This window comes from Grammomys surdaster, unplaced genomic scaffold, assembly GCF_004785775.1.
Source record: "Grammomys surdaster isolate TR1022 unplaced genomic scaffold, NIH_TR_1.0 125947, whole genome shotgun sequence".
NCBI lineage: Eukaryota > Metazoa > Chordata > Mammalia > Rodentia > Muridae > Grammomys > Grammomys surdaster.
In genome coordinates this window covers 4154084-4172143 of record NW_021620769.1, presented here as the reverse complement: position 1 = coordinate 4172143, position 18060 = coordinate 4154084, and the positions used below count along the sequence as shown (strand labels likewise).

At 37.7% G+C, this 18060-nt stretch overlaps 1 protein-coding gene across 3 annotated transcripts in view; it reads right to left on the bottom strand.

Moving 5' to 3' along the window:
- The window catches only part of Inpp4b (inositol polyphosphate-4-phosphatase type II B), a 701452-nt gene that overhangs the window by 84897 nt on the left and 598495 nt on the right, over nucleotides 1–18060 (bottom strand). For all 3 annotated transcript variants that reach the window (XM_028753430.1, XM_028753429.1, XM_028753432.1), the window contains one exon: nucleotides 145–317. In XM_028753430.1, coding sequence (XP_028609263.1) covers nucleotides 145–317 — 173 coding nt within the window. The remainder of the gene's footprint in view (nucleotides 1–144; nucleotides 318–18060) is intronic.

Genomic DNA, 18060 nt, shown 5'->3' with positions numbered 1-18060 from the left:
CTATTTATTTATATAAACAAAACAGGGTACCAGAGTTTCAAAAAGGATCTTTAAAAATAAAACCAAGCAAAGAGCTACATCCCCATCAAGGACAGAGTGTTAGCAGTTCAACACTGTTCTGTGCACACAGCAAGGGACACCCACCGCCTGACTGAACACGATGTCTCTTCTCAGAGTCAGCATCAAACATTGGGGCAGACTGTAGGCTAGTTCTTGAAGCAGTACAAATGTCAGGGATTGCTTTGCTCGGCTCACCACTTCTCCCATGCACTCCTTCAAGGAAAGGATGAGTGGATGCAGCTGTTCATACCAGTCCTCTGTGGCAGTGCACGTGAAGCAAGAACAGTGGGAAAGATGAGAAAGAGTCTTTGAGTATAGAACCAATATTTTCCATGAACTTGTACATCCTATCAATGATTCATGAAGATTAGGGTTGAGAATCTCTAAGTCCAGTGACTTTCCTAAATTCAAGTCTACAGCCACTCTCCTGTTGCATCCTTGTACCTAGATGTGTGTCATTTACAGCCGTAGGCTGCCTTCTGCTGCACTCTTCTCTAAGCTGAGCACTCCCTGTCTGTCTGTTAAGGATGCACCAAGTTTTTCCTGTATGGGAGACAGACTTTTTTTGTTGTTGTTGGATTTCTCCCAAAGATTTCATAGAAAACCATCACATGTAGAATAAGTCTAAATTCATGAAGCATCCTCCACAATCCTGCCTCTGCATATTTGTCTAGTATCACCTTAAAAAATCATTTGCAGGGTGGAGAGATGGCTCAAAAATTAAGAACAGGAGCTGCTCTTCCAGAGGTCCTGAGTTCAATTCCCAGCAACCATATTATGGCTCATAACCATCTATAATGAGATCTAGTGCCCTCTTCTGGCCTGCAGACATACACGTAGGCAGTACATTGTATACATAATAAATAAATAAATAAATAAATAAATAAATAAATCTAAAAAAAGAAGGAAAGCAATAATCAAGCAAGAGAGAGAGAGAGAGACAGAGAGAGAGAGAGAGAGAGAGAGAGAGAGAGAGAGAGAGAGAGAGAGAGAGGTGGCTCAGTGGTTAAAAGCACTGACAGCTCTTCCAGAAGTCCTGCATTTAATTCCCAGGAACCACATGGTGGCTCACAACCATCTGTAATGGGATCCAATGCCCTCTTTTGTTGTATGTGACAACAGTGGCAGTAAGTATACTCATAAAACAAAGTAAATAAATAAATCTGTTTTTTAAAAAAATTGTTTGCAATATTGAGTTCTAAGTGTATTAAATTAGCCCCCAGCATACTCTACTTTCCCACTCTGGGGCTTTGAAGACAGCCTCCTCTAGGTTTCTTTTTCTCTATTTATCTTTCTGACGGTTTATTCTCTGGACACATAGGTTGGAACCTCTGTCCTGGAGGAAGCTGCCTCCCTCCCTCCCTCCATGCTTTTGTCTTTCCCAAAGCTTGGATGCTGGGGACCATCTTTGTGCCACCTCATTCTAATACAGCTATGTGTGAATACTTTTTAAAAAGAAGCTTAGCTATGGAGAGGAATTTATTTATTTACTTAATCACCAAATATCTAGAAACTAGTACAGGGCTAGCTTTTAGCAGACAACAAAATTGTCAAGGAATGCATCAATTTATGACAAAATAGTATGTATATGTTTTTGTAAAGTGCAGGCATATATGAAAATATCAAACTTTTAACATTATTATGGTTTTAAATAGTGTTTTACAGAATGATGTGTGTGTGTGTGTGTGTACTATATATGTACATGTGTGCACATGGGTGTACAGGTTATGTGTGCCTTTCTGTGTAGCATCTTCCCCTATGCTCCTATCTTCTATTTTGAGACAGTCTTAAACTGAGCCTGAAGCTCACCCATCGGCTGAGTCTCACTGAGCCTGAAGCTCACCCACTGGCTGAGTCCCTGGCCAGTGAGCTCCAGGCTCGCTCTCTCTCTCTCTCTCTCTCTCTCTCTCTCTCTCTCTCTCTCTCTCTGCTTTCCATTGTTGAAAATGAGTGTACTTCACTATGCTTGACGTTTTCCCTGGATGCTGATTTTCTTTTATAATTGATAATTGTTTTTTTTACCTTCCATCATTCATGTTAAGTGGTATTTGTCAGTCTACTCTTAATTCATTTAGGTTTTAATAAATGTTGCTAAACCCCAAATTTGAATTTAATATTTCTCAAGTCTTTGTTCTCCAAGTACATTGAAATACAGTATAATTTGTTCATACATCATATGCCAGATTAATAATTATGTAGTTGATACATGTTAGAAATCTAGACATGTAAGTACCCAATAATTGGTTTGATTTTTTTTCCTATCATTGAAAGTAGATTTTTTTCCCCTTAGATATATCCTGATTACAGTTTTCCTTCCCTCCACTCCTCCCAGGTCCTTCCCAGCTGCCTGCCCATCTGCACTCACCCACCTTCACTCTATCATTAGAAAAGAACAGGCTTCTAAGGGATAACAAAAACATAACAAATTAAATATAATAAAACAACAAAAACCTTCACACTGAAGTTGGGCAAGGCAAACCAACAGGAGGAAAAGAGGCTCAAAAGAATGCACAAGAATGAGAAACTCACTCACCCACACACTCGGGAGTCTCATAAAAATACTAAAATGAAAGCTAATTATGCAGATGACCTGATGCAGACATTTCGATTTTTTACGGTAATATCATATTCTCAGGTCAATAATCAGTTAAGACTTTGAAAGAACAGTAAAGAATAACAACAAAGAATCACATCAAGATTGTGCTGTGCTTACTATTATTTATTTGATTTTGTGATATAATAAACAAAATGACCTAATTCAAATGGTTGAAAGGATAATAAGTGACCTCCAGCTTCACAGAGAGAGAAATGCTACAACATAAAGCAACACATTATGGTTCATCTTTCCAAAAGATATTGTAGACCTAAATGTTAGTATTGGGGGAAAAGAAAACACTAGAAAAGGGGAAATTCAAGGAAGGCTTATTACAGCTGGTTTCATTTGACAGATTCTGCTTGTGCTTGAGGGTTAAATATGAACAATGGTTCAACTAAAGCGATTAATTTGTATACCATTAGTTATATAGGAAAATGGGGAAGATGACTTATTTTTTGAATAAATAACATTTCAGCCACCAACAAACAATGCCCTATGGTACTATATATCTTCCATACTTAAAATTTTATACATCTCACCCTCTCTCATTCTGTACCTGTTATCCTCAATATGAAAATGTAACTCTGTGTGTGTGTGTGTATGTGTGTGTGTGTCTTGACATTACCCACCCTTACACAGGAAAAGAAAATTCTGATAAGTTTACTCATAGTTCACTGTTCACAATGAACTCCAAACCTGTTCTGTCCTGTGATAGTATGTTTGCAGTTACACTGTGTAATTATCAGGCAGAAAATACAGCTTTTGTGCAGTAGGTGGAGCTGCTTTATCAGGCTGAAGTAGAACTACTCTGTCATTCATTTAATTCAAGAATGAATAAAATATTTTTCTTATATATTTGCATAGTTCTCAAAGAACATGTATCTATTGCTTAAGCACCTTGAATCATACTCTCCCATGTCAAAGGGGTAATAGCTTGCTCAGGGGTGTGATATGCTCTTTCTACTTTGAAAACAAAAAGCTAACAACGTAAGTGTATAGGTTTTTGTCCTTGAACAAGATTGTCAACTCAAGTAAAATACAGCTGTCTGCATTTCTTAAAGGATTTTGAAAGTGTAAGCTTCACAGGCCACTTATAAACTTCCGATTGAGAGACTAAGGGAGAGAGGAAAGTAGAGGAGAGAGGGACAGAGGTGGAAACAAAAGAGAAAGATAGAAAGAGACCATTTTAGTTCTATTAGAATAGGAATAGAAATACACTGGTACTTTAAACCCAAGAGAAGCAGGAGCCACTTCTCTCACTAGCAGCATTCAAGTATCTCCGTTTAACATCTTACATTCTATATAAAATAGTGATACTATACTTATGATTATAATTTAAGAAAAATGAAAATATAGGAAAGAGTTATTGAAGAGTTGGAAGTGTTTGAGCATGGTAAGGTGTCTTGAAGAAGACATTATGCTTTCTATGGAGATACACAAGGCAGGAAGGAAGGCAACAGATATGTATCTTTTAGAAAGAGAAACCGTCAGCTTTGCCAGTAGATACAGGAACTGTCCCAGCAAACTGCAATGACTACAGGTTTCTTTCCCATGTTAACATCCACCCCACCCTGTAAATTGCAAGTTCTGACATGAACACAATAGGCTACAGAGGACCAAAGACAGGCAGAGCTCGGTCATAAATGTTCTCTCTGCTACAATGAACATTTCACATCATTCTTACTAGGAGCAAAATATGCTTCAATTTTCTTGTTAATGCTGATGGTTGTTTGGGGAAAGAGCTCACCCTTCTCACATTTCTGTCATATCCATAGTCACCCATTTGCATAATGGCTGTTTTGTGCTTCACATAAAACCATCATTTTTTACAGTGTGGTTAAAGTAAAAATCCATGCATGCACTCACATGCACTTTCCTGAGTTTAGTTTTGTTTCCCACTTTACATACATGTATGACCATGTGTGCACATGGGAAAACACATTGACAAGATGCCTCAAGGAAGCAGGGCAGTTGTGCTTGCATCATGATTTGCCACCACATCAGTACTTCACAGTTCGTCACCTTGGCAGTCCCTGAATTGTAGCTCTCTCATGGGCTTCCTTTAGCAGCAGAGGAAAACATGAAGAGAATGTTTTAGTATCTCCATAAAAACTTGCTGAGACTCCTTAACCCTGAGACCAACAAGCAGAAATTTTCCTCAGGAAAACATAAAATGTATGTGGCTTAGCTGAGCTTTTCCTGAGCTCTGTGATGGGACCTGGAAGCCATCCAGGCAGATCTCTGCTTCCCAGCCTTTTACAACCTTCTCTAATGTATTCAAGTGAAGCTAGCTAAAGGATTCAAAGGATGACTGCTGGGTGTCCTCCCTTCCCTCCACACACCATCTATTTCCTGTACAGGATGTCCGTGTCCTCTGAGTTCAATGGCTCTTATGTTACTCAGGAGAAAAATAAAAGGGCCATCTAGCAAGCAACTGTAGCAAGCCTTAATGCTGTCGTGCCAATTTCTGAGCCATTTTCTTCTCAGGTATTTGATTTTTCTCTCCTCATTTAAAATAATTAACTGCACAATGCATATAGACATTCTTATTTTGTTATCACAGCTTTTCAGATATGGTGGGGGGAAAAAGTGAAAAGATCGAATAGCCACTAAATGCTCTGCAAAGAGCTGAGAAAAGATGTCTCAGCTCTGGTCATTTTCTCATGAATTTCTATGAAGGCAAACAGCTGGAGTAGCTCCAAAGGAATCTGACAAAATGCCTAATGGTTTGAGGTGAACACAGACCAACCTTTATCCAACAAGTGTTTATATTACATACAAATACCAAAATAAAAACACTTTTATGGTTGGGTGGTAAGGACAGGAGATGGAGACAGCGATCTACACTCTTAGAATGTCCCTTGCATTTCAAAAGCCCACATGCTATACCAGCAAAGATACAGCTCTACCTGAGCCTCTCTGTGTGAACATGTATTGTAGATTTGGTACGCACATGTGAACAGTATTCTAGTCACCAATATGAGCATGGGAAGATTAATTGCTGGGAAGCATTTTACAGCATTTTAACAATTTACAGCAAATTTCTTTCCATGAGTCAATACATGTGGCCAATGTTAATCATAGACCTAGATACCGGCCATCTGGAGACCTTTAATCTAGACATATGCCAGGGGGAAAACAGAGAAATCGGGTTAAATCCAGACAGCAATAGGCAACTGAGAAAAGGGAGCACGTGCTGGAGCATGACTGCTTCAAAGTTATTTCTACAGACTGAGAGTATTCTCTTCCTGTTCTCAACTTTTCGATTTATTTCCTAACTGTGGTCTAGGAATTGAAAACTCAATTTACATTTATCTTACCTTAACAAGTACTGATTTGGCTTCCTTGCACTACCCACTGTGCTAGTCAAAATACAATGACCTTGAAAAGAGCAAAGGTCTATCTATGTTGCCTAAAAGTTTGGACATATCTAGTCCCAGGCTGATTAAAATGGTGGGCTTTCCTGTGAAAATGACAGATAGGATGGGTGAAGCACATTGCTCAATTTCATAGCTAGAAGGCTAAAGAGGGAAATGAAGAGAGTGGTTCTCCAAACACCCTTGGGATCACACCCCTAATGATCTAAAAGCTTCTCATGAGGACTGACCTCCTGAAGACTCCATCACCTCCCAGGAGTGGTGCACTAAGGAGCAAGCCTTTAACAGAGCAGAGATTCAGATCCAAGCTACAGCACTGCTCCTTTGCTTTCACACAGCCGTCTTGAGAGATGTAATTTCATTAGATCACAACTGCCATATCTTGTATTGTATTTTGATGAGTGTAATGATGTTTGTACCATACTGCTCCTAACCTCAGATGACTCAGATAACCAGAAATGTAGGAATTTGATGCAATCAATGCCGCTCATTATACTGATGTACTTTCTAAAAACACCATTACTGTATTTCATGGTGAGGGCATTTACATGCCAGGACACATTGTTGGAGTTCAGAAAACAACTGTGGAATGTGATCTTTCCTTTATGAGAGTTTTAGGGATTAAAATCTGGCTGTATGATTTGCATGGAATTCACTGTACCCACTGAGCTATCTATCCATACCTGTGCTTGTTAATGTTGAAATTCTCTGTAGTCGAATTGATGTGCCTCCGATTATTATGTCAAATACCTGGGGCCTCTTCAAAAGTTTCTGAAGGAAGACCAGCCTCTAGCATGGGCTACACCAGAACAGACAGGTATCAGGCAGTCTTAGAGGAAAAAGTCAAAGTCTAATGGAATGAGTAGGTTTCTCTCTGCTCCCTGGCTGCCATTACATGGGCCACTCAACTTCAGCATGCCTAGGTCATCATCCTGGGATGGAATTGATAAAACTATGATCCAAAATACATTCCTCTTCCTCTATTGTGTTTTTACCAGGTATTCTTTTCCCAAAGAAAAAAGAAAAGTAACTAAGACAGCAGTGATAGTTAGTGATGCTAGCCAATGGAGACCTTGTATGACATCATCGAAGTAGGAGCAAAGAGTCGAGGAAGGTAGACGTGAGGTGAAAACAAGATAGACCAAATTATAGATGACAGGAGACAATAGTTAAGGAAAATTCTGGAAACAATGACTTTCAGGGCAAACAGAATCGAGGGAGCCTGTGAATGAATTTCCTTCTACTGCTCTCCCCACATGGCAGTATTCAAGCAAAGGACAAAACAACATCTTAAAATATAATCACTTTAGTGTCCTCTGGGGTAAGTGACTGTTCTTGACAATCTTTAGATGAATTAGAAATGAGCAAACTGCTCAGTCCAAGACAAATGAACAGGAAAAGAACAGAGGCCACCTTCCCTTGTGTCGAGAGATCCTGTTTGTTTAAACCCTGACAAGCTGAGAGGAGTGTCATAAAACTTTCCATTCTTGTTCTTAGACAAATAGCAAAGGAAATGCATAAGCTGAAACACTAGCAAAACTTTTCACTTTGCAGCAACAAGCTGAAAGTCTTCAGTACACTCTGCTAAGACAGTTTCCAGCAACTGCATCTGTTCATCACGCAAGCTCTGCATCTGTCGCAGCCCTGAGGCTCTGAATCCAGGTTGCTCTGGACCAAGAAGAGTCAGACTCACATTTCTCAGTCTTATTTTGCCTTTTGGCTATAAAAAAACTCAAGTCTTGTGACTCTAGTCTACATGAAAGGCTGAGTATTTGAAACAAGCTCCAGAGGTTGTGGATCAGACAGAAATGACTGGTCTATCTGTATTGCATAGTTGCTGTCATTTCAATAGCAGCATATAAGATTGGGAAGCAGAACCAGTGGATGCTGTGTTGACCGAGTTGGAGTCTTGTTAACTAGAAGAAGAAAATAACCACATTTTTACCCTAAACCTAATAATATATATGCAATAGTACTTTTGTGAGTTTTTCTTTAATTGATGTCCTAGGCCAGTGAAATATACTATATAACATTAGGTTTTCTTTATACATATAAAAATAGGGCATTGTACACAGGTTAAATTTATCAATGTTAAACATATATTGAATTAACCAAGAGCAATGTGAACACACATTTATCAGGATGCTCCATTCAGTAGTCACATGTCTTGAAGTTTCTGGATGGTAAATATCATCTCCATTTTCCTCAAACCTATCCCAGGTTATCTCTGTGTATGAGAATGCCCATCTAGCCTGAAGCCTGTCTACCAATGCATCAGAGTTTGTTGGTGACAGGGTAGCTAAAATCTATAGCTTGACCACACTGGTTGTACAGCACTCCTCCTTGAATATTGTGATCATTAGAGTCCATGTTCATAACCCACTATGAGATGGGAAGAAAGTAATCTTGATTCTCTGTGTTACTTTATCTCTATACCTGTCAACATTCATCCCTGTGTCCTTATTTTCCTCCAACTTGTGATGATAGGCTGAGCTCTCAAGTGTAGATCATCAACTCTATTCTGTATGCACTATATCTTATTAATACCCACCTAGGAGCATCTTTCTGGCAAGGCTCTCTGCTCCTTCCCAAGCCTGCATTTTTACTGATTTATTCCCACAAGTGAATGAACACGATGCTAATGTTTATTACCTTAACTTTAAAATGTAACAGTAAGATGACTGCACATGCTGCCACAGTTCTTACCTTGTGTCTGTTTACTGGTCACCCTCCCTAGATGAATATGCAATTGTCTCCAGTTCCTTTGCTTTGTCTACTTCTTAGTTCTCTCCATCTTGGTTTTAATTCCTACCTCCTAAAGCAAAACCACTCTATTCATTGTCACAATGGACTTCACCAACTCAAAATTCAAAGTCATTCCTTAATCCAATTTTTCTCAATTTTTCTCAACCCTGAGTTGCAGGATGCCACAATCCTGACTCACAGGTGATTTTCAAATAAAATGTTGCTCTTTCCTCTACTTCATTCTTATCTTCTAACACTGATGTGTCTTCAGGAAAAATCTATAGGTGGATTCCTTATTTTCTGAACATTCAACACATCATTGATATTCTTGAATGAATTTCCATCTGCTTGTCAGGACCTCAGCTTCTTGTATTTAATGTCATAGCTGATTTCTGCATGTCAAACTTAATACCTTCTAGATGATTTCCTATGCTTCTTTCTTAAAAGATTTATTCAATCTAGAATTTTCTATAACTCATACATGGACCATTTGTCCTTTTGGTTGCTCCAGCCAAACATTTTGAAATTATTTTTGATGTCAGTTCTCATGCTTCAGTTCAACCTAAGAGAAAACCTCATTGGAATAACACTCATAGTAGGCACAGAATCTCAGTACTGTTTTGTCCCCTCTGTGCTAGGAACTGCACCCTTTGTGTCCCATCTACATAGTTGCATTGGGTTTTTTAGCATCTACACTAGGTTTGACTCTTTCTATTTGCATTCTAATTGCAATAGAAAACTGTGATTGTTCTCTAGACTGCATTGAGTGAATCACTTCTAAGCCTCTCAGCTGCTCCCCAGTTTTCTCAGAATAAATGGAGAGTCGGTAGAGATGTCAGAGATGATCCTTCTTGCATTTCTCTTTAATTTCACTTCTTCTTCTTGCCTCTCATTTCACGTTTTGATGCAGTAGCCTTGACGCTTTCTGCATATGGCAAGCACATGTCCCTACCAGCTGCTTTCTGCATCTGGTAATCCTTCCCAGAGATATCCATGCTGATCTCCTTTATCTCCCTTGTCTTTGCTCAAGCATTAGCTTCTAAATGAAGTCTTTGTCAAGTGATTATTTCACAACCCCAACCTTGGACCCACAGTATCCCTTCAAACTGCTTTGGCTTGCTCTATGCTCTCCAGTATCTTTGTCCCCATCAACCCATCATTGTAGCGAATTCTGTTCCTCATCTCTCATGATATTTTTTAACATCTCCTTATTACTTAAACACAGACTTGAGGAGGACTAGTGTTCTGTCTGCTTTAGTCAGTGTTTTATCTTCTGTGACTAAAATCATGGCTGGCACAGAATAGTTACCCAAAGAAAACATGTCAGATGACTTTTGAAACCTGTGGTGTCTCTTTTTCCATTATACAATGTCAGAACTGAGGTTTTCTTTTTCAATTTTGTTCTTAGATAATCACTTGACTGAAAAAAAAAGAGACTCAAAGAATTTCAATGATTTTCAGACACTACACTAACAAGTAAATGACATATTGTACACCTGTTAAGTATTTTCTGAGTCTCACACGGCTATGCTACATCATAATATATTTTATGATTTTATAATATAGTAAATTTCTAATAGGAATGATCATTACAAATTGACCTTATGTTCAAATATTTTTGAAAGTCTATCATTATAGAGAACAGATATGGTTCTGTTGGATTCTTAATACATCTACCAAGTGATAAAATTATACTATAGAAGTCATTTCAGCTTTTCAACAATGAATTTTTAAAGCCCAATTCAATGACGTTTATGTCACAATGAGATTGTGCCCATTCAATATGTAGAAATCCAAAGAATTCAATAATACTATTTAAGCTCCTTTAAGAAACCAAGCTTTGTTCTTGATTTTTGTAGTTGAAAATAAAAAACAGATTTGTTATATATGATAAAGTCACTAAAATAATTAGCTATTGTGAAACACACATTCTCAAGAAATCAGTACCTTTCCATATGTGTAAATGTGTGTACACATTGAAGATCTAAACTGACTGAGCATTTCTGGTGGGTGGTAGGTGCGGAGACAATAATAGCATCTTTATTCTATAATATCAAGTGCTCATTATTTGTCAGTAATTATAGTATATGTTATGTGTTCAGTAAAATGTTACAACACTTGGCATATTTCTCACAGGCAAGTCTATTAGGGGGTGGCATTTAAAACAGCATGTGTAATCAGTCAGAGACTTGGAGGTTTCAAAAGAATTGCCAATGAGCCAGTCTTACTCAGACTGAGAATGAACTTTCCTGGCTTATCATGTTTTAATCATTGACCCCTTAAAATGAAGTGTATTATATAAAATTTCTAATTTACTCGAGACATTTTAGGCAATGCTAACTTTTGGCCTGTCTATGTCCCACTATGGAAATGACAGGATGGAAGCAGAATGGTGGCCACTTCTGCAGAGATTCTCTCTCCTAGTTTGGTCTAGTTTCTATTCTGATGCTGTATTTGTTCTTATTATCCTGCATGATGCCTTTGTACTTGCAAGCCCCACAGAAAGTACAGCTACATAATTGGCAAACAAGAAAAAAGTGAAAAATAAAATCCTGAGGCTTTATTCAAAAGCTATAAACAAGTTTTCTGTTTTCTTTCTCAGTGGTGCTATTGCTGACCTGTCACAGTGGTCGGTAGTTTTAACTTACTTGATCATGTCTCACTTTCTTAGGCATGGGGGTTTGTGAGTGCCAAACCTCAGACTCCAGCCTGAACATGACTCAATAGTAAATATAATTTCCCTTAGGTGAGTAGACATGTGAAGTCTTTCTGGCTGTGTAGTGGTGGACAGGATGAAGAGACCCTGCGAAAGGTATCTACAGGAGAGGTCACTTTGGAACTGATGAATTAAGATACTCAGCTCCTGGCACAGGTTCCATTACCCCACTGAAGTTCACTGATGAAACAAATTCAATGACATCATCAGGAGTTTCAGTAGAGGAACACAGCACAGTAAGCTCAGAGCACCGAACTCTTCTTAAGGGAGAGTCAACCTCACTGATGCCAGCTCAGAGAAGACATACCAAAGGATCTGATACTTTGGCCTGTGGGAGGTAGAACCACAGCAACTCTCAAAGGCTGGCAGTGACAAGTACAGGGTGAGTTCTTCAGGGTTCAGAGTATATTAGCATAAAGGATGAAAGAGAAGAAGGGGAGCAAGTCAAAACTCTGCAACCAGACGCATGTGGATTAAAAATCACGAGGACTTTAAAATAAGGGAAGGCTTAGGAAACAGGTAATGTCAACCTGTGACTAAGACACACTATAAAACACCAAGGGACAAGGCATAGACAAGGCAATCCACAGGCATAGCTACTATCAAACTTATGCATTCCTTTTTCCAAGAGATATTCTAAGAACCTCAGATATTTTTTCTGACTTATTCACCCAGATAGGACTCACCCTGTTCAGACTGGAATCAGATTCTGTGATTTTTAGATGAACGGTTCAATCCCATCTATGAACCAGGGATCAATGCCACACCTGCCCGCCCACAGACTTATCATGAGGAAGGAGCAAAGAGAGGTGGCTTGCAAGTATACTGTACCATACATCTGCGCAGTCATTTGAGCTGTGAATATGATTCTTATCAGTCCCTTGACACCCGGGATTGACATCATGAACTGTGCTAGCTTGGTGTCAACACAGCTTTGTATAGCTGCATGAATGAACACTCTGCTACAGAAACCCCACTGTGTGGACATGCTTAGAGTTTTGTCCATTAGGGCAAGCAATCTAGTTGTGCAGGTTTTCACAATGCACCTGAGAAAGAAACAAAGGCTATGCAACAACTTAGCAGGTGAATATAGAGCATATGGAATGTATATTCCAAAGAGCGAGAATCTGCAAAGGGATTCCTTTTGTCTAGTCCTTTTGGCCTTGTGTCTAAGGACCTGTATTCAGTTCTATTTTCTATCATTTTTATCAATGACTTCTATGAGTAGGAGAGGAATGTGTGTGAAATGTGAACAAGATAAGAAGCCAGAGTGAGACAGTAGATATGACGGATGTAAAACAAACTAAGTATTTATGAGGGCGCATTCTCAACAATGCTCACACTGCAGACATGGGTGGACATCAATCTCTGCAGCAGCATCAAGATAAGCCATCTTAATCTCCTAAGGCCACTAATATTTCACAGTACGTAGCATAGAATGCTGCTTAAATGCTGCTTAAATCTTGAAAACACATGAAGAATAAGTCAGTCTAGTAAGGCTATGTCTATCCATATTATTGCTCCTAAAATGTGGCTGGCCAGGCAGCTGCAATGAGTGTAGGTATCTAATAACAGCAGTAACGGAGAGTAGAGAGCTGATTCCCTGTATCGTTCCTGCAGTTGTTAGAGGACAGTGCGCCACTGCTTATTTCCGGGCAAAGCCAGGCTGTTCCTTTGAAAAATGTACCCAAATGTGCCAATTCAAGTAAGACATGATGATTGTTTTCAGATATAATTTTGGCTTAATGTGGAAAAAAGAAAATAAAATTGTTCTGTTTATTACAAAAGATTGCATCTGGGCCAGTGGGCAGACTTAAACCAGGCATATTTGGTCTGGAATGTGAGGCATTAGAAGACAAAATGGTGTTTCCTGCAACCACAGCTGTGCATTACAGCCTAGGCTGGAATTGGCAGAGATACTGTAGGTAAGCCTCTTAACATAATTCAGGAGGTATAATTACATAATCGTTAAGTTCACATCAAAATCCAAGAGTTTAATATTCACTGATTTAATCTTTGCAGCCTCAATTTATTATGAAATTGAAGGCATGTGGTGCTACGCAGAGAGCAGATGTCCGTAATTGTATTTACGTGTACTGAAAATAAAGGGGCAATTTGTGTTTACTGGTTCAGTAGACACTCATACATGAATGTACACATACATACAAATTTACACACACATACACACATACACTAATCCACATAGATGCAGACATTGAGAAAATATTTTTTAATTATTTAAATCTAAACAGTAAAGGAAGCTTGACTTCTCCTAGAACTATTTATAGTCATGCTGAAAGAAATGTATAAAGCAAGTCAGAGATGTATCTTAGAACCTCTGCTTTGAAGTACATACTCCAAAAAAGGAAAAAAAAAACCCCACGGACTGCAAACGAAAAGTAATATTACTATATTAATACACCACAAAAAGAAAAAAAAAAGTATCAACTCTGAGAAAAAAATCCAACAAGAATCTGATTTACACTGTGAAACTTATCACCAAACCAAGAACAATCAAAACCTGTTGCATAAATATATCCCAGCAGTAGTTTACAAATATTTGCAGAATTTAATTCATAAAGAAACAAGCAGAAGTAATGTGGCATGATGAAACTAATCACTTACAGAGTCAACGAGGTAGGTCAAGGGGTAAAAGTCCTACCATCGAGCCTGATGACCTGACACGGATCCAGGACCCAGTTGGTGGACAAAGAGAACCAACATTCTATAGGTTGTCTTCTGACCCATTCGTGCCATGCTGTATCTCCACAGAGCACAGATAAATTAATACATGAGCAAATATTGTTTTAAGAACCACGAACAATGATTTCAGATAGATGTCAGAGAGTATTTAGCATGTTGTGTGCACAGTAAATACTAGATCATGAAAGCCAGTGCAGTGTAAGAAATAGAAACATCATTTTCTTCTATAGCTAGTTGACATGAATAAATATGAGAGTATTGAGCGAATCGATTTTGTTAATGTGGAGAGAGTATCAATTAATACATTTCACACTGTTAAACTTCCCGTGCAAGCAAAAATATAATTTAAAAAAATGTGACATGAAATTCTAAAGACAGAGTTGTGCTCTTGAGAGAGCCTGTACAGCCATAGTCGATTCAGAACTACGCTTGTGGAAAATGTTTCTATAAAGCAGATGTTGGATCTAAGTGGTGCTTCTAGTGGAAGCAACAAGATTCCTCGGAGACCGGCTGAACCTAGGACTGTGGCAAGGAAGTAAGAACACTCTCAGCTGCTGATTACACAACGACTTGAACCCCAAATACATGGCAATGATATTGGATTATAAGGGCAAGAATAAGGACATGTACGAGTCCACGACAATAAAAATGATTAGTTGAACAAATAATGCCTGGGAGGAAGGGAAATATTGTAAAATGTTCCTACTCTTAGCAGTCTAACTTAAATTAGACTATCCAAAGTTGAAGAATTAAATATCCAATGATGCTTGTGTGTTAATTATGGCATTAATATGATAAACGAATATCAAAAGAGCAGTTTCTATTTTGCTAAATTCGTTTACAATCATTAAAAACTCATTTCCATGAAACATTTATGAGAGAATACTGATTTGTAAGACGTAAAAACATACATTTTATTTATGATGGTTATTCCAGTTTATTTAAAATACATTTGTGAGTATGTGGATGTGTCTGCTTATAAGCAGAAAACTGTTCTAAATATTTAGATCTGGTTGAAATAAACTCACCAGGCATAGGCAATCCTATCTGCTCTTTTTAAACAAACTCTACAATGTATTGCCTTTGCTCAAGTGATTACTAGGGATAAATTATGGAAAAGTAGGCACATGTCTCAACTCTCCTCATCAATAATAATTTGCACTACAGCATAGACCTAATACATATCTTTACTTGCCTTTTTTTAATCAGTTCAAATTGCGATAGAAGTGCTATCTGCCTCCATCAAAGAGGCAGCATATAAATTGATAGAAAGTAAAGGCACCTTAATTAACCAACTGATTTAGTTAACTAAAATCATTCTACCAAAGCAGTATCACCCAAAATTTATTTAAGTATTATTAAGTACAGAATTACTTGCAAGATACATATTTATATGTTAAGAAGATTATAAAGACTGTATCATTTTTTATATTAATGGCCTCCTTGAAACATACTCTCTGTGTAATATTGACCAGAAGGTAAAATGTTAACAAAATCTTTGACTTTGAAATTATTTGACATCATATTCTACATTAAGCAACTTTTCACAGTACTTTAAATAGTACCATTTAAGGAATTTTATAACAAACAAAGTAATGCAAAACAAAAGTATTTGTATAATCAGGTGATAATAAGGAAAATATAAAACCAGTTATCTCACATTATACTTGACTACAGTTATCCCAGAGGGTGATCAGATTGTGACTCTACAGGAATTTGTACAAATTCATTTATGATTTTATGTATATAGTTGTTTTGCTTGTACATATGTTTGCACATCTGGTGCCACTGGAGACCAGAAGAGAGTGTCATCCTCTGGGAATGGAGTCACAGATAGTTGTGAGTTGCCATGTTGTTTCTGAGAACTGAAGTCCGATCCCCTTGAAAAGCAGTCAGTGCTCTTAGCCACTGAGCCATCTCTCCGGCTTCATTTTAGTTTTTAAAAGTGTAATATTAATTCAGGAACATTGATATGGCTAAATACCATATGTGAAAGAGTTGTGTCATTTCAAATATTTTGGAGCTTTATTTGCGTCTCTGGGCTGTTTGAAGGGCTTCAACACACACCAAAATTAGATCTCCATTATTTCTACTGTAAATGACTTGCAGTGAAAATCCCTCAAGAGACAGCTTGATTCAGTCTGTATCTTTGATCTTTGGGTTTTGCTAAACAATTCTGTTTTCTAGAACACTACTGACTCTGTCTCATACTTGCTAGCCAATGTAGGTTTAACTGAAGAAAATTAACTCAAAGCTAGGACAAGTTTCTGTTTTAATTCATGGGAAGTTTGAGACTTACTAGGTTCACTAATTTAAAGTAAGTATAGTATTACTAAATATGAAAACGTCTACATATAGAGATATTGACCCAGTGTGAGCATAAAGAACATTGTCTATTCACTTTGGGATGTAAAACAGAGGAAGATGTACCATCTACACAAGGAAATGCAAAAATGATATTACTTCCAAATAGAATTTATGGAAGGTGCTATCATTGATTCATGTGATGAGAAATAGAACTGTACATTTTTTTGAGAATATTATAATTACATCATTATCCCCTTTCCTTTCCTCTTTCCAAAGCCTCCCATAGAACCCTCTTTCAAATCGATGGCCTCTTTTTTCATTAATTTTTCATTAATTTTTGTTGATGTGTGTGTATAGGAGGCACACAAGTGGATGTGTGGGTACAGTGTACCCTTGCATGTGTCTGTATAAAACTCATTTATGTGGATATAGTCACTGATATATGCATATATGGAACACATGATGAAATGGGAGTAGGGAACTTTAAGCAAACCAATTGGGAAAACAATAATTTAAAAAAATCTATCCATCCACTGGACTTTAGCACACAGCACATATGCAGCAGATATGTAACTTGATCTTCACGATGGTCCCCCAACAACTAGAGTGGAGATTGTCCCTGACCCTGTTGTGTGCCTCTGGATCTGGTTCACCCTAACTGGGCCACCTTTTCCAGCCTCAGTGGGAGAGGATGGCCTTAGACCTGCAGTGACTTGGCTTGCCAGAGTGTGTTGGTACCAAGCAGAGACTCCCCCTTCTCAGAGAAGTGAAGGAAGAAGGGCTGTGTGAGGGAGGAACTAAGAGGAAAGATGCTACTATAGGGGTGTAAAGTGAATAAATAAATTAAATAATTAATGGAAAATATCCATTAATAATTTGTTATGACTTATTTTTTTAAACAAACAAACAAAACAGAAGACAAACAAACAAAAAATGCAAAGAATAGATTCTAGAAGTAAAAGTTAGAGAATGTCTTTTAATTCCCTCAAGCACAAGATACCCAGCAAAATCCTAGGTCAATTGTGATAGAAATTCTGGTGTTAATAAATATATGCAATATTGTTTTGTTCTTATTAACATTAACAAAATTAACAAAACTATTCATGAAGACATAAATATTATTAAAATGTTTATCATACTTGCCAGTCAAGGAACAAATATAGTAGATATTTGAATGCAGTTACCTGTCGTCTATCTATGATCTAGGTATCCAAACATGTAATATCTATTTAGCTGCCAATTCATAATCTTTTCTCCTAGATACTCACTGTATAACTCTCTACTAATACATGCATGAAGTCACATGAATATAAGTATGTCTATGTGTGTCTTTGTGTACCCATATTCCTGAAAAATACAGCATTAGGATATGATAACAGAATAATACTCAAAATCAAGCCTTCTTATATGTTTTAGAATAACAAAATGCTCTAAGAATAATGTAAAAGTTCTGCATCATACTGCACATTGTTCAAGAACTGTGGGAAGCATCAAGTTCGGAAATGTTTAAAAGTCGCTAAGAGCTAAAAGCACAGGCTTGATTGTCTCTCGATTAC